Source organism: Chiloscyllium plagiosum, unplaced genomic scaffold (assembly GCF_037043375.1).
Source record: "Chiloscyllium plagiosum isolate Xiang-an unplaced genomic scaffold, Cpla_swu_hap1 HiC_scaffold_42, whole genome shotgun sequence".
NCBI lineage: Eukaryota > Metazoa > Chordata > Chondrichthyes > Orectolobiformes > Hemiscylliidae > Chiloscyllium > Chiloscyllium plagiosum.
In genome coordinates, this window is record NW_028270180.1 from 17136972 (window position 1) to 17164451 (window position 27480).

The 27480-nt window shown below is 42.9% G+C and overlaps 1 protein-coding gene across 7 annotated transcripts in view; it reads right to left on the reverse strand.

Moving 5' to 3' along the window:
- The window catches only part of LOC122542628 (RNA-binding protein with multiple splicing 2), a 110428-nt gene that overhangs the window by 53503 nt on the left and 29445 nt on the right, over window positions 1-27480 (reverse strand). For 4 of the 7 annotated variants that reach the window (XM_087982030.1, XM_087982031.1, XM_043680616.2 and 1 more), the window contains exons 2-3: window positions 19462-19539; window positions 6868-6906 (exon numbers count right to left, since the gene is read on the reverse strand). In XM_087982030.1, the coding sequence (XP_087838156.1) occupies window positions 6868-6906; window positions 19462-19539 (117 nt within the window). The remainder of the gene's footprint in view (window positions 1-6867; window positions 6907-19461; window positions 19540-27480) is intronic. The other 3 variants (XM_087982032.1, XM_087982033.1, XM_087982029.1) reach the window with 1 other exon arrangement.

A 27480-nucleotide genomic window follows, 5' to 3' on the forward strand; every position in this document is an offset into this window, starting at 1 on the left:
ATGGATAGATACTTGATCAGTCAGGGAACCAAGAATTCTAGGAAAAAGCTGGAAAGAGGGGACATGAGGAATAATCAGATCAGCCATAATCCTATTGACAGATGGAGCAGACTTGAGGGCCAAGGGCCTCCTCATTTCTAGAACTAAGAAGTTCCAATGTCCCTAAACTAGGAATGATTCAATTTTAAACACTTCATTTGGCAGCCAGGTTAAGCTTTTGTGTGCACATTAAAACCAGAAAAATTCATCAGCTGATGATATGTTCGCATTCACTTGAAGCCAGGCACGATTTCAAAAATGCAATTAAACAAATCAAAATAGAGCAAATCATTGACTAAGTTACAGTAGTGCTTGCGGTTTCTTCAAATGAAAAATCTATTATAGCAAATTATTCTTGATCAATATTTCCAAAAGACAGATGTACTTTTCCATTGAGAAATATTAAGTGAGATTCCATTTCTGGTACAAAACAATGGATTGTTTTCATGAATTAGAGATAGTGTTGTTGTAGCAAATCACAAAAAAGACCTTTTGCTGTTTATGGCCAGGACAAGGTTATTCCAGAAACTGAAGAATCGGGAAAATACTATGTTTTTAAAAGTGTTCAATGCAATGGAACTTAATTTAAATCAAGCAGCCTGATGTAGCTAGTTTGCAAGGCTAGGATTTTCACATTTCAAACTCAAAGGAAAAAATAGCTGCTCTTGCACATCTGATTAGGGAAGGATTCAGATGTAGAAATAGGAGGTCACTCAGACCTTCAAGCCTGCTCCACCTTGTGATATCATGCACCGAACATCCAGCTCAGAGCCCTGTTCCTGCTTTCACCCCATACCCATTAATCCCTTTAGCTCTGGAAAAACTATACCTCTCATTGAATTCTCTGTTTTGACCTCAACTGTTGGCTGATAATTCCAAAGGCTCTGGAAGAAGTTTCTCGACATCTGTTCAAAATTGTTGACATCCTTAGACTGCGATGCCTAGCTCCAGACTCTCCAGTCAATGAGAACCCCTGTCTAGTCCTGCTGGAACTTTACAGGTTTGAGATCCCCAACATTGTAAACGCCAGTGAACAGTCTTAACTGACTTAGTCTCTTCATAGCTCAGTCCTGCCATCTTGCGAATCAGTCTCGTAAAACATGGCTGCACTCCCTCCAAGAATCAGAATATCCTTCCTCAGATAAAAGACATCAAGACTGCACACCAGGTGTCATCTCAGAGGCCCCTTGAGGCAAGATGTCCCTGCTCTGGTATTTAAATCCTTCATTGTCAGTCATTTGGGTCACACAAGACCTTTATGCAAGTTGGCGCATTTATCAAAATGGAGGGGTTTTGACCCAGTATTTCTACCAGAATAAAACCAGCGCTTGGATACATCCCTTAGCTGCTTTACTGGCTCTGTACCTTAAAGGCTGTAAAGCAAGATTGTTAGCAATTTGTACCAACTCGATGCTTCCTCCTAATTAGGAGTAGTCCATCATAGGACACCAAGAGGGTGAAACAGGAGTCTTGTTTGGTTCAGAAAATAACTGCTCATTTAACAAGTTCCAATTTCTTGTACAGCCCCTTCAGTAGATTTTACGTCAATTTGACTGATCTTTTTTGCAATAGAAAGAATCCAGAAGGAAAGTGGACCATTACTTCAAAATTATAAATAAGCAATGTTTTAAGACTCGTGACAGACTTATACAAAGAAACAGTGTTTCACAGCAGCAAACAGGTGCTGTCCCAAACAGCAACTCCGTTCTCTGAACAAACCGGAGATTTCTGTTGGATAGAAAGTTAGCACCGGCCTGTGCAAAGAAATGATAACATCCTCTGTTGTTCGGAGATTGAGCAGTCTTACTCAGAATCAAGCACCACTTCTAGAAATTTAGAAAGAGCAAATTAGGTTTCAGAACACAATGCTGCAATTTGCTCAGTACACGTTTTGCCTCACTTACTGGATCCTAGCTACTTTAGCAATCAATCAGTTTGCAGAATTTGATATTGGAGTCAGATACTGGAGCAAGGAAGACTCAATTTAGACTGTCAATGTGAAACTTGCTGTCTTCAATAGAGCTTATCCTGGTCAGAAAATAAAATGAGCTAGTCACACTCTGTCCCATTAGATGGATGTTTAAAAAAAGACAAACCAAAACAATGCAGAAGCTTGAAGTCAGAAATTAAACGGAAAAGTTAGAACAGCGAGGTAGCTGACCTGAACACTGCCAACATTACTTCTGATTTGGAGACGCTGGTGTTGGACTGGGGTGTACAAAGTTAAAAATCACAAAACCAGGTTATAGTCCAACAGGTTTAATTGGAAGCACTAGCTTTCGGAGCATCACTCCATCAGATGACTTAGAAAATAAAGTCCCTTACTTCCTCCAGTTCAAAGCATTTTAAAAAAAACATTTCCACTTGCATAGGTGAAGGCAAAGTAACCAGCGTTTAAATGTGGATGAATCTCAACTTCTCCCTTCAGGGCAACAGTGTTTCCTGATGTTTTTTGTCAGTCTTTGTCCCTAGCAATTCTAAAGTGCTATAGAGCAGTGGCTGGTGGCACTAAAGGCAAAATAGGGCAAGGTTGGCACCAAAATCATTTGCACACAATCTTTGCCAATATTACAGTGCAAAACTGCCAGTGCACTACTTGGAAACATGAGCCCAAAAGGTCAGCCAGTAGATGTCTTTATTCACCCAAGGGGTGTGGATGTCACTGGCTGAACCAGTACTTATTGCTCTCCCCTAGTTGCCCTATAGAAGGGGAGCTGCCTTCCTGTACCACTGCAGTCCATACGAAATGCAATAGTTGCTTTGCATTCAACGTGGAAAAAGAATCAAATTCCTACAATAAAAAAAGTGCTTTCGAACTTCGAGATGGAGTGTATATTCCTTGCCATTGAAAACGACAGCCACAAATTTTATAATGTTGAGCAATCCAACATTGCTAATTGCTATTAAAATCGCCAAATGAAAGCCCCTCAAAACAAGGACATATTCCAAATTTTAATACATTATTCAGTCATTCTCTATAGAAACAGGTCAAAAGAACGATTTAAAGCATTGACTGTGTTAACTTACAGATTTCTACTCCTCACCTTCAGTGACGAGATGCAACTAGATTAAATCCAGAATGCAATTCAAGGGATTTTGAAGCAAAAATATTCCTAGGTATTATTTAAAAAGTGATTGCAGTGAAATACAGCTGAACGTGGGATTAACCCCCCCAAGTATTTTTAATTGGAGCTCTGGCCCAAGATGATTAGTTCACAAACATGGGGAGGCGATGGCCTAGTGGTATTATCGCTGGTTTGTTAATCCAGAGACTCAGATCATATTCTGGAGTCCCAGCTTCAAATCTCACCACAGCAGACGGTGGAACCGGAATTCAACAAAAATCTGGAATTAAGAGTCCAACAACCATAATCCATTGTCGATTGTTGGAAAAACCCCAACTGGGTTCACTAATGCCCGTTAGGGATGGAAACTGCCATCCTTTCCTGGTCTGGCCTATGTGACTCCAGACCCACAGCAATGTGGTTGACCTTTAACCACCCTCTGGCCAATTAGGGATGGGCAATAAATGCTAGCCTAGCCAGTGACTCCCTCATCCAATGAACGAAGAAAGCAAACAATAAGTGATCACCACAGAACTATTTGAACGTTACCTCTGTATATAGCAACTTTAACAGGTAAAAAGGTGCCTTGTGTATTGAAGTGTTATTTAGGTGTGTGTGAAGGCATCCCCTTCTGATCTAACAAGTAGTCTTGGCAAGTAAGCAGGATGCAGTTTATTGCATCTCTGCAACGACTTACAGGTTACAAAGGTCAGTCTTTACATTACAAACTGTTTGGAGGATCCAGATTCAGGAATGCCTCTCAATCTCACGCTTTTTTTTTTAAAAAAAGGGATGAGTTCATGGGACAGTGAAGTCATTGGCCAGCCCAGCATTCATTAGCCATGTGATTATCCCAAGGAGTCTCAATATTGCGGAGAATCTGGAGTCCCATGTAGACCAGACAGGCAAGGGTGGCAAATTTCCTTCCCTAAAGAGCATTAGTGAATCCAGGTGAGCTTTTCCCCCAGATACTTTGCTGAATTTAAATGCCACCATCTTGGCAAGATGGGATTTGAACTTGGGTATCTAGATTAATAGTCAAGCGATAACACCACTAGGCCATCACCTTCCCCAAATCCTACCACCACCTCAACACTAGTGAGTGATGCTCACTGCACTCAAAGGATTAACACTTCCAAAGCCCTAACAGTAGGCACTCTTGTACATATCAGTACCATCTGAGAAGCCTCAGGCAGATTCAAAGCTACCAATACTGTTTATCAGTATTTATCCAAGTTACTGATATCAAAAGGGGGAACGATAGTCACACAAACACAGAAGCAGGCCACGACGGTGTTAAACAAGAAAAGGTTCATGACAAGGTGCTGAACTGCTGCCTGAGATCCCAGGATAGACACTTACACTACACTTAATCCAGAAAATGTAGCTCCTCCCAAGAACTGCTCTTTACACCCTGATGGGTGGAGCTCATGATTCATTTAACCCTTTCAGGTACTAATACGATGTCCTGGCATCAGAAACTGCTTTTGCTTTTGAAAAGAGACTCCTTAAAAGATTCTCAAAACAGAGGAAACCTCAAATGATGGTTCAGTCTGGGGCTAGATCCCTTCCTCGGAGAGAGACCCCGGTTGGAAGTGGGCGCAAAAATCTTCCATCTTAGTGATTTTGCAGTAAGCTAGTTTACTGCAGGAACAGCAAATGGCTGAACCTGGTCAAAAGTTCTTAGATTTGCAAAGCTGTTCAAACACTGAACCACACATCTACCGCTTCTTCCCAAAAGTTCCCAACTTGTGGGATATTAACCCCTAAACTACAATGCCCTAATACACCTTTTAAAATCTACACTGGTGCCTCAAACTCAATAATCCTTGTCCATAAACCTCTGGGTGAACTTGCCCCACTTTATGTTACACCTCCTGTTGGCAGTCTGTTTTAAAAACATACCTTTATTCACACAGATGCTACATACAAGCTAGATCTACACAAGGTTAATGAGCCTCCATGTCTTATACCAGCTCTCTATTAACGATGCTATCTCAGACTGCACAATATTAGTGATATGTGCTCTGAAACCCCAGCTGGAGGCATGGGGGTGTGTGCGAGAGAGAGAGAGAGAGAGAGAGAGAGATTTTAATTATTTCTAGCAGTTTGAAGGCAGACTCATGCAAATGGCATTGAGAAACTAGACTTGCTCACTAATTCAACAGTCACTGACTTCCTCCCCTCCCCTCTCAGTTCTCCCCATCCCCCAAACCTTTGGTGCTGAGTTTGGTCAAACTGTGGCAAAAGAATTAGCAGAGTCTAGCAGAAACTCCAGGCCATTAACTCTACCTGCCCAGTTACACAACTGACTGGTTCAGTACACAGCTCTCTGCTGTAAACTAGTCAGTCAATGCCCAACATTCAAGAATGTAAACTCAAGAAATAATTTCCAGGTTCCTAAACGTGTGCAATTCTGTTGCCTAATTGCTCAATTCACCAGGATCGTAAATGAGTGGCAGAGACCCCCTGTGGATTTCTGGGGTCAAAGAAAGGTCACACATTCATTAACTTTTAAGTACCACACTACACCTAAGTGGAGTCCCAGTACAGTTAAAACCTAGAGTAATCACATCAAAAGAAATTGCTAAGATATGCTTTTAAAAAAGCGTTTAGCTTTAGATTTTTAAGATCAAAAGGGTAAACTACATTCAATGAACCATGTTAGATAAAAATACAATCCACTGGCTTATTGGTGCTGTCAAAAAGGTACAAACAGTTTATGACTGTTGAGAACGAGTGTAATTTTAGTTCGAATATTGTGAAATTCAACTTTAAGCAAATTTAAGAGATACTTAAATTGCTCTAATTCAGCTTAGTAGTAACGTTAAGGGCACTTTCAAGCATTTAATTGTCACATTGTTTTATTAGGGTATAAGATGTACATTATAGTGAAATATTCAGTGAAACAGCAAATGGCTGAACCTGGTGAAAAATTCTCTTACATTTGTAAGGCTGTCCAAACAATGAACCACACAGCTACAGTTCCTTCCCACAAATTGCCAGTTTGTGCAATATTAACCCACCAAACCACAATGTTCCAAAAAATATATCTTAAAATTTACACTGGCATCTCCAACTCAACAATGCTGGTCTATAAACAGATGAACTTGCCCCACCTTATGTTACACCTCCACTCATTTCTGTTGGCAGTCTCTATATTTGTTAACCCCTGGATGTGTTTTGGGATGAGTAAGTTTCCTGTATAAGCCATCCACTTACCAAAAAAAAAAATTTTAAAGAACAGCAGTTGATGGAAATCAGAAATGGCTGGAAAGGCTCAGCAGGTCTGGCAACATCTGCAGAGAGAAATCAACATTTTGGGTCTAGTGACCAGTTTTGAGGAAGGTTCACCAGACCCAAATATTAACGTTGCTTTCTCTCCACAGATGCTGCCAGACCTGCCGAGCTTTAATCAGCTACTTCTGTTTTTGTTGCTTACCAGAAATCTTTCATCCCTTTCCAAAAACTGGAAAGGGAGGGAAAACTTGGACTGGGGACAGTGGTGTAATGTGTTTTCCACAAACAAAATAGCCCCTTAAAATGCAATAAAGATTAACTTGGAATGATACATTACGCTACAATAAAGCATCCAGTCTCATTGAGGTTACTTCTCCTAGAGATTTAATACAAGATAGCGACAACTCATTCCAAAACATAATGATTCAATTCGGATTTAAAATGTATTTTCAAATCCTAAAAAGATATTGGGCATGCAAAACATTCCATATCTCGGTTGCTAATAGTAAAAAAAAAGGTTTACCTGTTTTGATGTTAGCTTGATCAGTGAACCTTCATATCCCTGTTCGGGGGGGGTTAAAAAGACATTAATGGAATTAAACAAGTCACAACAATGAGCGCTAGTACTTCTCAATAATAGAGTGAGGTAACCACCAGTTGAACACAACTTAAGTCAATGTTACAAAATAAAACAGTGCTACAGATGCTGGAAATCTGAAATAAAAACAGCAATTACTGAAGAAACAACTTCAGGAGGAGGGTCACTGGCCCTGAAACACAAACACTACTTTCTCTTCACAGGTGCTGCCAGACCCACTGAATTTCTCCAGCAATTAAGTGTCAGGAGGTTAAATAAAGAAACTCCAAAATCACGCAATAGCAGATTTCTGATGCCTAAAGAGACAAGGCTACTTCAGAAAGTAAGGATTTGGAGACGCCAGTGTTGGACTGGGATGGACAGTTAAATATCACAACACCAGGTTATAGTCCAACAGGTTTATTTGGAAGCACAAGCAGTTGGAGCATTGCTCCATCAGGTAGTTGTGGAGAAAGTAAGTAAGGGAAGGCAAAGGGAGGACAAACAGGAGTTTTCTTCTCTGGAGCAGCAGGGGCAGGGGGGAGACTTGGTAGACATCTGTAAAATGATACATAAAAAAGGTGCAGAGATACAGTTGATGGTCAGAATCTCTCCCCACCTCTCCCCACCCCCCACCAGAGTTGAAGTGTCTAATACTAGGAGGCATGTATTTAAGGTGAGAAGGGGAAGGTCAAAGGAGATGTTCATTTGATAAAGTGGAAATCAAGTTGGACAGTACAGCACAGTATAGGCCCTTTGGCCCTCTATGTTGTGCCAGCCTTTTATCCTAAGATCAGACTAACCAAAGGTACTGTTCATAGTACAATCTCCCATGTGCCTATCCAAAAGTAATTTAAATGTCTCCAAATGTATCTGACACTACCACCACTGCTGGTAGTACATTCCACATACCCACCACTGTGTAAAGAACCTACCTCTGACATCTCCCCATAACCTTCCTCCAATCACCTTAAAATTATGCCCCCTCATGATAGACATTTCCACCCTGAGAAAAAAAGTCTGAGTAGCCACTCTATCTATGCCTCTCATTACATTGTACAAATCACCTCTCATCCTTCTTCACTCCAATGAGAAAAGCTCTAGCTCTCTCAACCTTTAAGGCATGCTCTCCAGTCCAGGCAGCATCCTGGACAATTTCCTCTACACCCTCTCTAAAGCTTCCATATTATTCCTATAAGGAGACCAGAACGGAACAATATTCCAAGTATGGTCTGGCCAGGGCATTATAGAGCTGCAGCATAACCTTGCAGCCCTTAAAACTCAATTCCCTGCTAATGAAAGCCAATGTACCAAACACCTTAACAGCTCTATCAGCTTGAGTGACAACTTTGAGGGATCTATGGACGTGGACCCAAGAGCTCTCTGCTCCTCCACACGGTCAGAATCCTCCCTATAACCCTGTAATCTGCATTCAACTTCGATCTTCCAAAATGAATCACTCCACACTTTTCCAGGTTGAACTCTATCTGCCACTTCTCAACCCAGCTCTGCATCCTGTCAATGTCCTGTTGCAACTGAGAACAGCCCTCCACACTATCCAGAACTCCACCAACCTTCATGTCATCAGCAAACTTACTAACCCACACTTCCACTTCATCTAAGTCATTTATCAAAAATCACGAAGAGCGGAGGTCCCAGATATGATCCCTGTGGAACACCACGGGTCACCAAGCTTCAGGCTGGATACTTTCCATCAACTATTGCCCTGTCTATGGGCCAGCCAATTCTGTATCCAATGATGTTACCGCAATGCCACTGTTGCCCCTAAAGCAAGCAGATACAGAAGATCCCAAGTCACTGTTGGAAGAACAAGGGAGAGAGAATTCTGTCTGGCATCCTGGTCAAACATCTCAACAAATCACAAGCAGTATTGATCATACCACATTGCTATCAGGGTCAGTTGACTGGTTTGCAAGGTGGAGTGACACCTATAGCAGTGGGTTCGATTCCCACACTGAGGTCACCATGGAAACAGTGCCTTCTCAACCTCACTCATTGTCGGAGGTGTGGTGACCCTCACCAATAGCTGTCTCTCTAACGAGAGAGAAACACCCCTACAATCCACTGGGGCTATAGCAACTTTACCTCAAGTATTCACCCATTGACTGCCGTATGACAACAGAAACTAGTATTCGAGTGCTTTCAGAACGATGTAAAGTTCTGCGGCTGTGAAAGGCAACCAGGATCAGCTTAAAAACAGCATTTTACAGCAGAACACAAGAGATCCATTAGTAATGAAGATTACGCAAGTCAAGTATTAAATGCAATTTGAAGCAAAGCAGTTAATTTAACTGGAATGCTGTGTTGGGAGCAGTTATTGCTTTTACCTGCAAAGTTCACTTTCCTTAGAATGTTGCACGGAGCAGCACAAGCTTTCAATAGTGTACAGAAATATATTTGCTAAGCTATCCATTAAAGCTGTACTAAGCCCAATTCTGTACCAACGTACCTGAACCTGCATTGCTACTGCAGAAATACAACAGGTAATTGCAAGGGAAAATTACAGGGCTGTGTGTATTGTTTGTGCATTGGTAGCTTATTAATAAACTTGGTTGGCCTGGATTGTGCAGTTAGTAGAAAGGGTGTTTACCACACACCAGGACAACAGTTCTAGTGACTCACAGCAAAACCTTCAACTTTCAGTAAACAATTGATTGGAGAATTTTTTTTTTAAAAGAGAGAGATGCTTTGAGTCCTCAGGGGAAGGAGTTGAAAAGACATGGGGGGGGGGGGGGGGGGGGGGGGAAGAAGGGAGAAAAGAGATGAGGGGGAGGAGAGGTGGTGAACAGAGGCAGCAATGGTTCACCTTATGAAACTACTCCTGGGCATATAGAAACACTGTTGGGCTGGTATTTGCCTCACTTATCTTTGGGCCCAGGAAGTGTATGGAGGGGGGGTTGTTGGAGGCAGTCAATGGCAAACTTGCATCCCAACTGACACCAAGACTCATCTCCCACCCCTCCCCCCCTCCTCCCACGCACTCCTGAAACAAAGGGCTGCCTCATTCCCTCTCCCACCCTCCAATCATAGAAGCAGGCCATTGAGTTCACGCTGATCCACCAAAGACCACCCCACCCAGACCCACTCCCCTTACCCTATCCAGTTAACCCTGCATTTCCCACGACTTATCCACCTAATCTAGACTACCATGGACACAATGGGCAATACAGCATTGTCAATCCTCCTAACCTGCATCTCTTTGGAATGAGGGGGAAACTGGAGCACCTAGAGGAAACCCATGTGGACACATGGAGAACATGCAAACTTCACACACAGAGCAAGCTCAACATGAAATGTAAAACTTGAGGCTCTTTCAGAAGTCTCAACAGCAGGGAAGAAAAGGCTCTCAAATGTGTTGGTACTTTTAAGCTTTTGCATCTCCTGCCTGATGGAGGAGGGTGGAAGAGACTATAGCTGGGGTGGGAGGGGTCTTGGACAACGTTTGATGCCTTCCCAAGACAGTGAGAAGTCAATCGATGGAAGGCTGGTTTGTGTGGCACACTGCTGCACTGTAACCAGTGTGTGGTATTGGGTTTGAGGTCTTCGCAAAGACCTTGTGCCTCAGATGGTAGAAGGCTGAGCCAGCACTGCAGATGTTAGATTATGAAAATTATCCACCCACCGACAGGAGGCTCTCATGACTTTTGACTATCGAGATGCACCGGGAGCCCCTGGGCAGTGACGTGCAGCATCTGCAACATGTAGGAGCTTCTGGATTCCAGGGCAAACATGTTTGGCTTTAAATGCAGCTACACCAGAGGTTGAGCTGCAGAGTGAGGAAGTTGGCTGTCACAGCCCTTACAAAGTTAGGGGCTTCTCATTTGGAGAGAAAGAGTCAACCGAGGAGGAAGGTAAGTGGAGTGAACTTCAGCCTTTGACAGTGTCCAGTAAGTTCCAGGCTCTTGCAGTGTTTATAGCTCAAAAAAAAAAAGTGCGGATGATTGAACTGACTAAGGCATCAAGGTACAGGAGACCAATCAAGTTGGGGCTGTTAATGGGAATGTGGTGATAGGAGAGAACTGCACGGCGAGGGACAGGGGTACAAATCTCTGCAAAGAGCGAGAATGCAGATGGCTGCATTGTATGCCTGAGTTTGGAACACTATCTCTGGGTTGGAGAGGATTCAGTGTGGTCAGTGCAGGTACCATCAGCATAGAACTGGAAGGCAGGAAGTGCTGTGTTCTGAGCACCTACGGAGTCAATTAAAATTACAGAAGCACAAAGGCACTCACCTCTGGATTATGTCTCACAAGCAAACGTGCATAGGGTACATCAGATAGAGAGAGATAGGCTTGTGACTCAAACTGGCGAGGGGGGGGATATGGGCTTTCATTCCTGGGGCACAGAACACCAGTTACTGGTGTAAAGTTATGATTAGATTCCCTACAGTGTGATAACAGGCCATTTGGCCCAACAAGTCCACACTGACCCTCCAAAGAGTATCCCACCCAGACCCATTCCATTACATTTACCCTTGACTAATCACCTAAAACTATGGGCAATTTAGCATTGCCAATTCACCTGACCTGCACACCTTTGGATTATGGAAGGAAATCAGAGCACCAAGAGGAAACCCACGCAGACACGGAGAGCGTGCAAACTCCACACAGACAATCACCCGAGGCTGGAATTGAACTTGGGTGCCTGATGCTGAGAGACAGCAGTGCTAACCACTGAGCCACCATGCCATGGATCACAGGAATGGTCCATAGCTGAGCTGTACTGTTCTGGTGAATCCTGTAATTAGGGAATTAGAGAGAGAATTCAAATAAGAGAGCAGTGGGACATGGGGAAATTAGAGAGTCAAGTGAAGATAGATATGATATAGGGAGACAAAGCACAGCAAAGCAACAAGTTGGGGAATGATTAAGAATGTATGACATAAAAGGACAGAATATTCAAAAAAGGTTGGAATGCCTCAACAGATAAGGCCAGAGACTTTAATTTAAATGCATACATTTGCAACTAAAGGAATGTATTGTTAACGGAGATAAAATACAGCTGACATGTCAGACAGGACACAACTGAAGTGTGAAGAAGACTAGGACCTGAATGAAGGTTCTTTTTCAAATCAGAATGGAGTATCGGAGTTGGGACTTCATGTTGAGGCTTCTTCTGAAGTAGCATGTCAGTTCTACTAGTCACACCCTGTTCTAGGAAGGACATTATTAAGCTGGAGGGGGTTCAGAAGAGATTGTTAGGAATGTAAAGTTTGAGTCATAAGGAGAGGCTTACAGTATCCAAGGGACGATGCCATATTGGATTTGGTACTGGGGAAAATGAGCCCAGCTAGGTGTTAGATTTGGAGGTAGGTGAGCACTTTGGCAATAGTGACCACAATTCAGTTATGTTGACAATAGCAATTGACAGGGATAGGTATAAACGAGGTAAAAACAATGACTGCAGATGCTGGAAACCAGATTCTGGATTATTGGTGCTGGAAGAGCACAGCAGTTCAGGCAGCATCCAAGGAGCTTCTGCAGGGAAAGAGATATAACAGCAGGTGGGGGGGGGAGAAAGGCAATTATGATGCAGCTAGGCAAGACTTAGGATGCATAGGATGGGAAAGGAAACTGCAGGGGATGGACACTTGAAATGTGGAGCTCATTCAAGGATCAGCTACTGCGGGTCCTTGATAAGTATATATTCTCAGGCAGGGAGGGAGCCATAGGTTTACTAAAGAAGTTGTCAAAAGGAAAGAGGATTGAGAGATGATGAGACATGAAGGCTCAGATGGGGCCTTGAGAATTAAGTTAGCCAAAAATGTTCTAAAGAGAGAGGGCTAAGAGCCAGGACGGGACATGAGAATTTGTTGGCAGACAGGATCAAAGAAAACCTTAAGGCCTTCTATAAGTATAAATCAAGAATAAAAGAATGACTAGAATAAGATGAGGGCCAAAGATAGTAGTGGGAAGTTGTGTATGGAATCTGGGAACATAGGGGAAGTGCTTAATAAGTGCTTTTCATCAGTATTCACATTGGAAAAGGGCAATGTTAGTGAGATTACAGAGATACAGGCTACAAGGTTAGATAGGATTGAGGTTGACAAAAAGGTTTCAGAATTTGGAAAATCTGAAAATAGATAATGCCCCTGGGCTTGAGGGGATTTATCCTAATTCTCTGGGAAGCCAGGGAGGAGATTGCAGAGTCTTTGGCTTCTATCTTTACATCATCATTGTCTAAAGGAATTAGTGCCAGAAGACTGAAGGATAGTAAATATTGTTCCCTTGAGGGGAGCCAGGACAACCCTGGTAATTATAGGCCAATGAGGCTTACTTCAGTTCTGAGTAAGGCGCTGGAATAAGGTTATAAGTGATTGGATTTATAATCATCTGGAAAGGAATAAATTTGATTAGAATAGTCAACATGGTTTTGAGAAGGGTAGGTCGTGCCTCACCAACCTTAAAGTTCTTTGAAAAGGTGACAAACTAGGTAGATGAAGGTAAAGCAGTTGATGTGATGTATGTGGACTTCCGTAAGGCTTTTGATAAGGTTCCACATAGCACAAAATACAGTTTTGTGCTTGAAGGTGATTTAGCAGTTTGGATCAGAAACTGGCTAGCTGTAAGACGACAGGTTGGTGGTTGATGGGAAATGTTCATCCTGGTGCTCAGATACCAGTAGTGCGCCAAAGGGATCTGTTTTGGGACCACTACTGTTTGTCATTTTTATAAATGATCTGGATGTGGGCATAGAAGGATGGGTTAGTAAATTTGTGGATGACATTAAAAGGTAGGCAGAGTTGTGGATAGTGTTGAAGGATGTTGTGGGTTACAGAGGGACATAGATAAGATGCAGAGCTGGTCTGAGAAGTGGCAAATGGAGTTTAAGGGAAAAGGAAGTTCACTTTGGAAGTAGTAACAGGAATACAGAGTACTGGGCTAATGGTAACATTCTTGGCAGTGTAGATGAACAGAGATCTGTGTCCGGATGCATAAATCCCTGAAAGTTGCCACCCAGGTTGATAGGATTGTTACGGCAGCATATGGTGTGTTGATGTTTATTGGTGGGGGATTGAGTTTCGGAACCACGAGGTCAATGTTCAGCTGTACATGAGACTGGTGTGGCCGCACCTGGAGTATTGCGTGCAGTTTTAGTCACCACATTATAGGAAGGATGTGGAAGCTTTGGGAAGGGTTTAGAGGAGATTTACCAGGACATTGCCTAGTATGGAAGGAAGATTTTATGAGGAAAGGCTGAGGGAACAAAGGCTGCTTTTGTTGGAGAGAAGGTTGAAAGGTGACTTAAAAATCAAGACATACAAGATAATCAGAGGGTTAGATAGGGTGGACAACGAGAGCCTTTTTGCTAGGATGGTGAAGGCTAACACAAGGGGACATAGCTTTAAATTGAGGGGTAATAGATTTAGGACAGATATCAGGAGTAGGTTCTTCACTCAGTAGTAGGGGCATGGAATGGCCTGCCTGCAACAATAGTAGACTCACCAATATTAAGGACATTGGACATACATATAGATAATAATGGAACGGTAGGTTAGATGGGCAGATTATTTTCACAAGTCAGTGCAACACTGAGGGCCAAAGGGCCTGTACTGTGCTGTGATGTTGTGTTGTGTTTTAGGAGTCAATAGGCTCATGGTGAAGGGGGCCTCTAGGTGAACAATCGCAACATAAGAATTTCATGTTCAGTTTGAGGGAGAGAGAAATGTGAGTCCATCACTAGTGCTTTTAAACCTTAAGAAAGGATGTTGAGTTTGACCAAGGTGAACTGAAACTACGTTAAAAAAGGGTCAGATACAGTGGAGTTGCAACATGGTCTTTTAAAGACCATTCAAAACTACTCCCAATTGCTTTTCTCTCTGGGGTAGTGTGTCATCCTTTGTTAAATAAATGTGATTATGCACCAAATTAAATTGGAAGAAATGCATTTAGTGGGAGTGGAGGGGAATTGGTTATTCTTTATGGTTCTCAGGAGGCAGAAATAAAAAGGTAGCTGGTCTCCTTCCTATCAGAAAGATGTTGTGAAATCTGAAAGGGTTCAGAAAAAATATTGCAAAGATGTTGGCAGGGTTGGAGGATTTGAGCTATAGGGAGGCGCTGAACAGGCTGGGGTGGTTTTCCCTGGAGCGTCAGAGGCTGAGGGGTGACCTTAGAGGTTTACAAAATTATGAGGTGCATGGATAGGGTAAATAGGCAAAGTCTTTTCCGTTGGGGGGGGGGGGGGGTCCAGAACTAGAGGGCATAGGTTTAGGGTGAGGGGAAAAAAGATGAGACCCAACGAGCAACTTTTTGACAGAGGGTGGTAAGAGTATGGAATGAGTTGCCAGAGGATGTGGTGGAGGCTGGTACAATTGCAACATTTAACAGGCATTTGGATGGGTATATGAATAGGAAGGGTTTGGAGGGATATGGTTAGGGTGCTGGCAGGTGGGACTAGATTGGGTTGGGATATCTGGTCGGCATGGACGGTTTGGACCAAAGGGCCCGTTTCCATGCTGTACATCTCTATGACTCTAGTAATCTAAATCCAGCTGGAGAGACTTTCTGCAAGTTCAGGTTTCTATCAGGTTGGCAAGCTGTAACTTATGGAAATGACACAGAGATCATTGTTGGAGCCTCAACTATTCACATTCTAGGCATTTTCTAAGCAATTTGCTCAAATGTTTTTTGACCTTGAAGATTAGGCTCTTGGCCCAAAGTCAGTGACACTACCAGTGCACCAAACGATTTAAATGAGTGAATGACAAACTGGTCAGTCATTGGGGCAATGTACTGAGAGCTGGGAAGTGGGATTAGGCTGTGCACAGATATGATGGGCTGAATGGCCTAAATCAGTCACCTAAACATACACCACGAGCAATTAAATCACTAGAAACTTCAACAGCTCCATAAAGGGCAATAAAACTATCCAGGGTCTAGCTTGATTGCTCAGTGATGACCCCTTCCAGTGAGATGAATTTAAAATAGTTATCCCTCAATGAGTAAGGTTCAATTTTCAATGGGATTTCGAATACTGAGCAAAAGAGAGGGAGGTTGACTAGATGACTCGTGTGAAATGGATTCCAGCTTCAACAGCAAAGCCAGTGTTGCCCCCAGGCCCATCCAACTCTTTCTGCATTAATCTGTGCATCAGCTCAGCAGTCAGATGCGGAGGGATAATGCTAAATACTCTGGCCAAAATCTCCACAATTTCATTTAGGTAATGCATTTCGTTACAAGGTGGGGATTTGCTCCTGGCCAGGCCTGTGTTTGTGGCTCAAACCTAGTTGTCCTTGTGGCACTGTTGCTACTTGAACTGTTGCAGCCCGTGGACAAACAGCCACATGGCTGTAAGGACTAATCTTCAAAAAGAGATAGGTGCACTCAAAGCCACTAACCACACGCCTTTAAGATGGCACTGAGCCCACGGGCCAGATTTAAAATGACTTAAGCACTTGTCAGATACCCAAATTCAAGCAGCACCTAATTAGCACTCCATGTATTAAACATGCTCTTTATTACAAACCATGTCATGTTGCGAAATTGGCATTGCTTACCAAAAGCCATAAGTTCACCAATTTTTAAAGAAAATGGTTAGCACCTCTGGCTCAAACTTCAAATCTTATTTTAGCCAATCATAACCAATTGAGTGGTGGTCAGCCAGGATATTGAATTCCGAGTATGCCTTTCATAGAAGGACAGTGTCCAAGAGGCCTTTTGGCCTATCAAGTCTGCAGTGACACAAACACCTGATCTCCAACCTCATCCCATCAATCAGACTTGGCCCTCTGCCTTGAAATGTTATGGCGTGCCAAGTATTCATTCAGGGACTTTAATATAAAGTATTGAAGCAACTCTCTATCATGTGCTTGGGCAGCATATTCCAGAACATCACACTGGGTAAAAACACATCCTCCTTAAAACCTCCCACCTTGAACCTGTGTCCCTTCGTGACTAACCCTGCAACTATGAAGTTAAAAAGTGTAGTGCTGGAAAAGCACAGGTCAGGCAGGAGAGTTGACGTTTCGAGCATAAGCTTTTCATCAGGATGCCCACCAAGTTCGAAACCTCCTTCAATTAAGGGGGAGCAGCTGTTCCTTACCTAAGCAACACGCGGAGAAGTGTTTTTTTTAAAAACAGCAATATTCTGAAGGACAAAGGGCTCAAAAAAGGTTCCTGTTCCTTTGCGGGGAGTGCAGGAAACACCATTTAGCTGCTTTTTCAACTACATCTCTTCAAACTTTGGAGGAAGTTGCATCACCTGCAGGATTTCCTGCAACGTGTAGCCCTCGAGATTCCGGACAATTTTTAAAAATAAATTCACCTTGGTGTTCTGCAGACTTCCCATCAGCCATAAAGCAAAACATTCACTGACTAATTGCACAAAATAGGTAGCTGGTTATGGTTTTCAATGCGGTTCTATGACACTACACCTTCAATTACAAGGAATCATAGGATTCCCCCCTCAATTAAAAAAGGATGCCAACTTTGTTGGATGCAGTTCAAAGTTTTGTTCATTAGGAGGTCCTACAGTGGGTGGCAGCTGGCTCAAGTGGGTAACAGCACAGCACACATCTGATCCCAGATAGGTCAGATCAAGCAGTGACAGACATCAATACAAATTGGCAGCACAGTGGCTAGCAGTGCTGCCTCAACACCAGGATCTGGGTTCGACTTCATCCTCAGGTAACAGTGTAGAGTTTGCATGCTCTCAGTGTCTATACAGGTTTCCTCTGGGTGCTCCAGTTTCCTCCCACAGTCTAAAGATGTGGGGGTTTGGGTGGCTTGGCCATGCTAAACTGCCCCAGTACCCAGGGATGTGTAGGCTGGGTGGGTTAGCCATAGGGTGCACAGTGTTACACAAATAGGGTAATGGGAGTGGGATAATCAGAGGATCGGTATGGACTCTATGGGCCACGTGGCCTGCTACCACACAGTGCAGGGATTTTATGAATTCTTGAACTCAAGATAATAAAGTAGAACTGCAACTAAAATTAATCAATCTGCTGAGAAGTGTATTTCCTTCAGTCAGATTTGTGCATTTACGAAGCTTGACTTGAAAAAGAACCTGCATTTATATAGCAACTTTTATAACCACAGTACTTTGCAGCCAATGAAGTACTCAAAAAGTAACGATTGTAAGTCATGTAGTCATCATTGCAAAAAGGTTGTTGCTTTTTTGTTTTGCTGAGAGCAAGATGTTAAAAACCTTTTAGGGATAAACATCAACCAGGACACCAGAACACCCATTCCTCTTCAAAACAGATAGCATCCAGCCTTTTACCCGAAGGGCTCAATTTATCAACACATTTCAGAGACAGCATTTTAGCCAATGTAGCACTCCTGCACTGGAATGCTAGCATGAGTCCCAATCTGAAGCCTGGATTAATAATGAGAACATACAACCCCCTAGGAGGTTAGAGTGCAAGCAATGAGCCGCTGCTGACAAGGTCAGTGAGCAACGGCTTAAAACAGCTCCGAGGGAAAGGGGAAAAAAAAGTAGCAAGTTTTATTTCCATTGCATCAGGAACGCTGCCTCTGCTATCTTGTAATTCACTAAACCAAGAAAATGAGGTGGCATTTTAAAAAACATACATCAATAATTTTATGACCATCCCCCTTCAGTAAAACTTCAGCACGAGCTGGAAGATGGGGTTGAATACATGAGCCTTTAGTATACTGGTGTCTCACAGCAGAGAGAGACCATTGCACAAGATATAAAAAGGGTCAGGAATACAGAATGGCTTAGGCCACCTACACAGACCATCTAGCCCAGTGTTTTATACTGCGAACTGCCCAGGAGTCATGCAGAAGTGTAGGAAATAAATGAGACATCAAGTAGTCTAGGCTATTGGCAAGACTTCGAAAGTAATTATAGATAGTTTGTATTTGTGTATACGTATTCTTTCTGGTCTTCCACATGTGTAACTATGTCTGTTCTGTATTGGTTTATCCATTGCACATGATATGCAATCACATTAGAGTTTAGATTAGATTAGATTCCACATAGCATGGAAACAGGCCCTTCGGTCCATCAAGTCCACACCGACCCTCCGAAGACCAACCCACCCAGATCCATCTCCCTCTGACCAATGTACCTCTCACTACGGGCAATTGAGCACGGCCAATTCACCTAACCTGCACATCTTTGGATTGTGGGAGGAAACCAGAGCACCCGGAGGAAACCCACACAGACACAGGGAAAACGTGCAAACTCCACAAAGACAGACAGTCGCCCAAGGCTAGAATCGAACTTGGGACCCTGGTGCTGAGGCAGCAGTGCTAACTACTGAGCCACCGTGCCACCCACACAAAAAAATGCAGTTTAAAAAATGCAGAAGGGCATTTGAAAACGGCAATATACACGTGCTACCTTTTCTCATAGCGAGAGTATAAGATTAGTTATGCGCGCAAAGTGCAACCATAGACAAAATTGCTCATAACTTCTTACTAACTGCTAAAACACCACTAATCTCAAGTCACAGAAACAGTCTGCTCAAATTCAGAGTTAGAGGACGGATCTTGGATATCCCAAGTTAGAAAGCAACTTGCAATTATAATTATAATTGTAAGTTCTTACCTTGAATGGTCGAAAGAGAAGGTAAAGCTCACGTGGTTTAATATCCATAGGAAGGCCACTGACAAAAAGTGTACGGACCTAAAGAAAGAAAAAAAAAAGAGATGAGTAAAAATATGTTACTGCCTTCCTTGTTACAGACATCACCCAAGGTGAAGTACAACGATTTAAAAAGAGAACTGCAGATGCTGAAAATCAAACAAGTTGCTGGAAAAGCTCAGCCAGTCCAGCAGCATCTGTGGAGAGAACTTAGTTAAATGTTGTTTCAGCTCCACTGACCCTTCCTCAGAAGAAGCACAGGTTTATCTGCACAGCAAGCAAGCCTATATTCAAATTTACACATGCAATCAAATTCTGATTGCTATGACTTCTAACCAAAAAAGAAGATTTATTGTTTATGCACAGCTTGACATTGGATGTTAGAATCTGGTTAGAAAGAGGGGTTCAAGGGACAAGACCAAATAAGCTAGTAAAGGGCCTCTCTAATTACCCTGAAATTTATCATGCTCAAGATGCACAAAGGGCACAACTAGCTTATTGAACCCAGCTTGAAGGGCTTTTGCCCAAAACGTCGATTTTCCTGCTCCTTGGATGCTGCCTGACCTGCTGTGCTTTTCCAGCACCACTCAACTCTGGTTTCTGGCATCTGCAGCCCTCACTTTTGCCTTAATGAACCCAGTGCCAACTGGATCAAGTCAACACCATTGTATAAAACGCAAGCACAGAAAACCCTGACCAGTCGCAGTTCGAATGGGAAGAGTTAAATCAAGGAGCACAAACCTCCCCTACCCGTCTTGTATCCAAGTGTGGTTATTAGATTTCACCTCTGGTTTAGCAATTTAGGTTCTGATTAATAGCTCAACTCGCTGAGGAAAGTGAACAACAGTTAAACAGAGTGGAGCTATAGCATAAAGCAGCAGCTGGAAGTGCACAAGTCCCATATCGGATGTTGAGGCCACATGGTCACTGGTTGCACATGACCAGCTTAGAATGTGGTTTGGATTGAGGCTGCTCCCACCCACTCACCTCCGAGGTGAAATGAACTTTGTACTCATTTAAACGCCCAGTATTACACATTCACAGTATTTCCAAACAAAATATTTAACACCATTCCCAAACGTTTCCACCAATTTCCAAAACTGGTACAAATTGCATCCTCTTCCTGCTTTAAAAGAGTCATCGCAAAGGCAGCCTTATTTTCCCAGATGCAAACTTAAAACCTTCCAAGATAAGGCTGGATTGAATGTGCACTAAAAAAGTGTCACGTTTTGCATCGAATAGAAATTCGAATTACTTGCCCATCTGTTTAGTTGGATGGATTTTCCATTTTTTCCCTAAAAACACAATCATTTGGACAGCCAAATCATAAAACTCTTTCAGACTTTTACTATTAAAAAAACTAGTCCAACTGACCTTTACAGGCCAATAAAGAAAGCACAAGCAATTGAGGCCGGAATTTCAACATCGAAAGAAACAGGCCTAATATCAGAAGCCTGTGTTCAATTGAGACGGCAGAAAAGCACCAGGTTACACTGCCATATCACAATGACACAACGTGTTCTTGTAAAAGCACAGTTTGGATTCAGGAGATTGACTTTAAACATAGGATTTGTGGAAGAAAGTGGGGTTTGAAGAGTTTCAGACTGACCTAGAACTGCAGAAGGGAAAAAAACAGGGGTAGATCTCCTACAAGAAAGATTTGAAAGGCCTTTACAAATATCTTGGAGTTAAATTCTGACATCCCTGTGACAGGAAAGATCTGATTAAACACGGTGCAGAAAAGCTTTACAAGGACGTTGCCAGGGTTGGCAGGTTCTGAGCTGTAGGTAGAGGCTGAACAGGCTGGGGCTGTTTTCCCTGGAGTGTCAGAGGTTGAGGGGTGACCTTAGAGGCTTAAAATCGTGAAGGGACACCCAAAACTAGAGGGCAAAGGTTTAAGGAGAGGGGAAAGATTTAAAAAAAAAGACCAGAGTAACTTTTTCCACAGAGGGTGGTGCCTGTATGGAATGAGCTGCCAGAGGAAGTGAAGGTTGGTGCAATTACAACATTCAAAAGGCATCTGGATGGGCACATAAATAGGGAGAGTTTAGAGGGATATGGGTCAAGTGCTGGCAAATGGGACCAGATTAAATGTAGGATCTGGTCGGCATGGACAAGTTAGACTGAACGGTCTTGTTTCCATGATGTACAACAGAGATGGGATGTTTGTCGACAAAGGTCAAAACTGAGTCCTTGGGCAGGAATGTGCTACAGAGAGAGAAAAAGGGAGTTGAGGTGATGGAAATGATTACCAGCCATACTCAGAGGGGGGGTTATGGGCCTTTACTTCCACAAGACAGTTTGAGTGGCACATAATGTACGAGGCAAGAAAGCACTCCATCACCTACTATAGCTGGCATGGAAACTGAACAAATGGTCAATATTCGCCGCCACACGCCAGCGAGTTAACCAAACTGCTACAAATTACTCTATTCCAGATCGAAGAAAAAGACAGTTGGAAATTAAGGTTTGAAATATCCAGATGGAAAAAATCAGAAGCAAAAACAACATTGCTGGAAAAGCACAGCAGGTCTGACAGCATCTGTGGAGAGAAATCAAGAGTTAATGTTGCAGGTCCACCAAGCCTTCCTCAGAACATATCCATACACATGCACTTTGATATTGTCCTTTGAGCTGAAGAAATAATTTGCATTTCATGCCATACAACGCAAGTTACATTGCCACTGCGATGGAAGGGGACACCGGAAGTGTTAGCTTTATCATATCTCAGCTGTAATAGACGAAAGGCAAGAAAATCTGCCAGGATGAGGAACGGAGAGAATATCAGAAGCCAGAGATGTTTTTGATTTGCAGTCACGATACAGGATGGCCGTGAAATGTGTTAGAGGCACGCTGGAAGATTCACCTAACTAGATGCTGATGGGAGAGTTCCCAAGCAAGCCCAGGATATACAGGGAAACCAAGAGATGGGGGAGGGAAATCAGTGGATCCCTGGATTTTGTGACAACTCAAGTTTATAGTTCAAGGAGAACAGAATGAATCCTTAAGATCCAATAACAATGGAACTTGCAGTTCAAATTGACAATTTTATAGAGCACTTCCAAGTTTTTTTTGAAATAAAAAAAAGTTCAACGTTTATGAAAGAGCACGTTATTATGGGAGCACTGGATTGTGTCAGTAAAAATATTTTTCCTGAGACTTGACTGACACCCAACAAGTCTTTTCATTAGGGATTGGAGATTAATCATCTCTTGCTAAGTGAAAAAACAAAGCAATTCATTTTTCAGAGTCATTATAAATGAACAGTGGTGTGCCGATGGTCAACTTTATAACAGTCAAAAACGTTGGTTTGTGCAGTATATTACGAACACACTGACAATTTCATTTTATAAAAACAAAGTTAGCAGTTTTTAGAGGTTAAAACATACAATCCTAGTTGATGATTGGTGACTAAAAATTCCAGAATAAAGGCAAGCTTCAACAGATAGATCATAGAATCTCTAGTGTGGAACCAGGCCCACTGGCTCAACAGGGCAACAGTGAGGACTGCAGATGCTGGAAATCAGTCTAGATTAGAGTGGTGCTGGAAAAGCACAGCAGGTCAGGCAGCATCTGACAAGCAGGAAAAAAAAAATCGACAGCCCTTCGTCAGGAATGGAGACAGGCAGCCTCCAGGGCGGAGAGACAAGTGGTTGGGGGGGGGGGGGGGGGGGGGGGGGGGGGGGGGGGGGGGGGGAGAAGGTAGCAAAGGGTACAATAGGTGAATGGGGGTGGGGATGGAGGTGATAGGTCAGAGAGGTGGGTGCAGATATGTCGGAAGGAAGATTGGCAGGTAGGACCGGTCATGAGGATGGTGCAGAGCTGGAAGGTTGAACTGGGGTAAGGTGGGGGGGGGGTGGGGAAGAGAAAGAGGAGAAGAGGGGAATTGAGGAAACTGGTGAAGTCCACATTGATGCCTTGGGGTCAAAGCGTTCCAAGGCAGAAGATGAGGAGTTCTTCCTCCAGACGTCAGGTGGTGAGGGAGCAGCGAAGGAGGCCCAAGACCTGCATGTACTCAGCAGAGTGGGAGGGGGAGTTGAAATGTTCAGCCATGGGGCAGTGGGATTGGTTGGTGGTTGGTGTGGATGTCCCAGAGATGTTTCCTAAAGCGCTCTGCGAGAAGGTGTCCAGTCTCCCCAATGTAGAGGAGACCTCATCGGGAGAAAGAGCAACCCACTCAGACCCATTTCCCTATCCTATTGTCTTATATTTACCCTGACAAATACATCTAACCTACGCATCCATGAACATTATGGGCAATTTTCCATGGTCAATTCACCTCACCTGACTCTTTGGACTGTGGGAGGAAATCAGAGCAACCCCATGCAGACACAAGGAGAATGCGCAAACTCCACACAGACAGCCACCCAAGGCTGGAATCGAACACAGGTCGTTGGTACTCGAGGCAGCAGTGCTAACCACTAAGCCACCACGCTGCCCCCTGCTGCATTTTGAATTGTTGCATTCATCGGACATTTCAAAAGAACATAAGAGCAGGAGTAGGCCATTCAGCCACTTCAGCCCACCTTCTCACCATTACCCTTAATTCTTTTACTGTTCAAAAAAAAGTCTTAAAAACAATGAGGTAGCCTCAACTGCTTCACTGGGTGGGGGAATTCCACAGATTCAACCTTTTTGGTGAAGTTTCTCCTCAACTCAATCCTAAATCTGTTCCCCCTTATTTTGAGGCTTTGCCCCCTTGTTCTAGTTTCACCCACCAATGGGAACAACCTCCCTGCTTCTATCTTATACAAAGATATAAAATCATGAAGGGATTAGATAGGATACATCTTTCGTTCAAATTCCAACCTGTCTACTCATAAGCCAACCCTCTGAACTCTGGAAGCAACCTAGTGAACCTCATCTGCATCCCCTCCAGGGCCAGTAGGTGCTTTCTCAAGTAAAAAGGAGAACAAAAAAAAACTGCACAGTACTCCAGGTGTGACCTCACCAGCGCCCTGTACACCTGCAGCATCATTCTGTTTTTAAACTTCATCCCTCTAACAATTTTCATTGGACACTTGCTATGTTTCTCAGAAATCAATTTCTCTTCAGCTTTTCAGTGAAAGCTCCAAAGTTGGTGGCTTAAAAACCATACTACTCCAGTAAGAAAAGTCACTCAACGGAGCCAAACCCAAGCTTGGCACCAACATGCATCACGCTAATACAGAGAAACTCCAACAAATATACAGGAGAGTATGGTACTTTACAATTTGGGCAATTTCCCATGGCCAATTTACTTTACCTGCACATCTCTGGACTGTAGGAGGAAACCGGAGCATTGGTGCAAATCCACACAAACATGGGGAGAATATGTAAACTCTACACAGACTGGACAGGCAGGAGGTCATAGCACCCAAAATCAGTTGTTTTTTTAAAAAAAAAAACAAACATAGGCCCATCAAGATAGAAACCTAACTGGTTTGTTCACGCAATGTTACACCCTCTGAACAGACCTGGGTTATGCCACCTGATGCCCACAGGACAGCTAGATTAAGCCTGCCAGCCACCAGTGTGCAAGTCTAAACAGCTCAGCTAAAAATATAGTCTCATCAACTGGGAAGTCAAATGCTCAGAGCTGTTACCAGGGAGCTCAAAAAGCTTCACTCAATCACCACCTTCCAATTATAGATAATTACTCCTAAATCAGATTGCAAATTAATTGCAGAGAGAGAGTGTATTGAAGGTTATCAGAGTGTATTGCATTGTTGTAAATAAAACGAACATTTGCCAAAAATTGATTTGAATAATCCCTTTTCTATTAGCCATTTAAAAATACCATCTCCACGTGAGTAATAGTTGATCTGATGTAAAGTCAACCCCCTGTATTTAGCCAAATAACCTGGAATTTTCCATATATCCCGTAAAAGTTGACCCTAGTCCTTCACAGATAACAGATCAAAGTTTATGAGTCAGTGTGCCAGTTGTCACATCCTGCTCCAGATTCCCAGTCTGGAGTTGTTCCACTCTGCTCCCGGTCTTCCAGTCTGCTGGCTGTTGTGTTCTGCTCAGTGCCTTCAGAATTACCGCCGCTCATTTTTCCTCTATTTGTTTAGAGATTAATTAGACTTCTGTTAATGATATGGTATGCATTTTAACAGGTATGAATTTCAGCCCCTCAAACATAACATCCATGTAATACTGGACCCCATAAACTTAACTTTAAAAAGTAGTCAAAAAAATTAGGCTATTGCTTGAGTATACAGGTACATGGCAGTTAAAAAGTGTTTAATGATGGTACAGTAGTGCGTCTGAGGCAGGAGACCTTTATTCACATTCCATCTGCTCCAGAACAGGTTGATTACAACAAAAAATCTGGTACTGTTCACTCTGTATCCTGACCAGGATAATATTCTGCATTGTTTGGGTGTCTGAACAATGACATTAACAACAGTGAACAAATAGTTCCAACTTGGAAACAAACATTCGTCTCAAAATCTCAAACACGGGCTTTTTTCAGTTCATTCAGCGATGAGGGGAAATCGCTGTCTAGGCCAGTATTTATTACCCTTCTAATTACCCAGTTGGCAATTAAGAGTCAACCACATTGTTGTGGATCTGGAGTCACATGTAGGCCAGATCAAGTAAGAAAGGCAAATTTGCTTCCCTAAAAAAAGGAGAGTGAACCAAATAGGGTTTTCCTGACGATCGATTCATGCACAGATTCTTTGTTCCAGATTTTTATTGATTAAAATTCCACCAGCTGCCATGGCAGGATTCAAACCCAGGTTCATAGGGTATTACCCGAGTCTCTAGATTAACAGTCCAGAGATAATGCCATTAAGTCATCCTTCCCCTAATCTTTCCCAAAGAATACAATCACCTAGCTGGTGTGCAGATTGTCAAAGCAGACAAAAGCTACTGAACACACTGCCAAATTCACTTCATGGTGACGCATATACAGAGTATTGTGAACATGATCGGAATCAGACCCGATAGAAATGCAGTATAAACTGCTTTCACTCCCCAAAAACAGTTTGTTCTTTTCCTGGGTCTGTGTGGATACAGTTACAACATTTAAGAGACATTTGGAGAAGTACAATAGGAAGTGTTGAGGGGGAAACAGGCCATGCACAGGCAGGTGACTCTAGTTTAGGATTATGGTCAGCAAGGACTGGTTGGACTAAAGAGTCTGTTTCTGTGCTGTATAACTATTATACCATACTGAGGCAGTGCACTAGGACTATAGAATTGCATTTAAAACAAAGTAAACCCACCAAGCCAAGCTTTAATTAACTGAAGACAAAGGTTATAAACTGCAGCTCATTTGTAGTCTTTCCCTTCAAAATGGTGTGGGAAGGGGAAGGAGGAGAAATATTTCCGATCAAAATTATACTAGATGCTTTAAAAAAAAGTGTATTCAGCAGATATATGCTGGGTTAGGGTAGCCTTGACCAGGAAGGTAAGAAAATAGACACTGACAATTTACCACCCCGTCCTCTCTACAATTTCAGGTGCAAGGAGTGGAGGACAGAATCCAACATTTTCCAGAATGGACCTGCTTTTGGAGAGGCAAGTGACCAAGCAAGAGCCCAGAGTTCATCACATCAACCTGACTGGCAATGTGAAAAGCCAGCACTTTTTTAAAAAAAACTGCAGAGACAACATTATAATCTCGAGAGAAACACAGTGAGACAACGTGGTGCACCCAGAAGTGAAGACCTGAAAAGGCTTCGCAAGTGAGGCACTGACAGGAATACAGGCTATCCATAATACACATTTGTCAATCGTGTTATAGTCAATCAGGGACAGTTTCTACAATGCAAATTTTTATAGTATGTATTGGTCATAATGCAACTCTGGCCCAGTTAGATAACATGTTGCTACTGTTACACTACTTTCTCATAACAGGATTGCACGAGAACAGAACCACTGCACTACAGCAGAACCACTGCACTGAGGGCAGAGATGATTGCAAAGAGAACTAGAGGTGGCACAAGCAAGTGAAGGCGGAAACCACAAACTGAGGAAGAGAATAGAAGG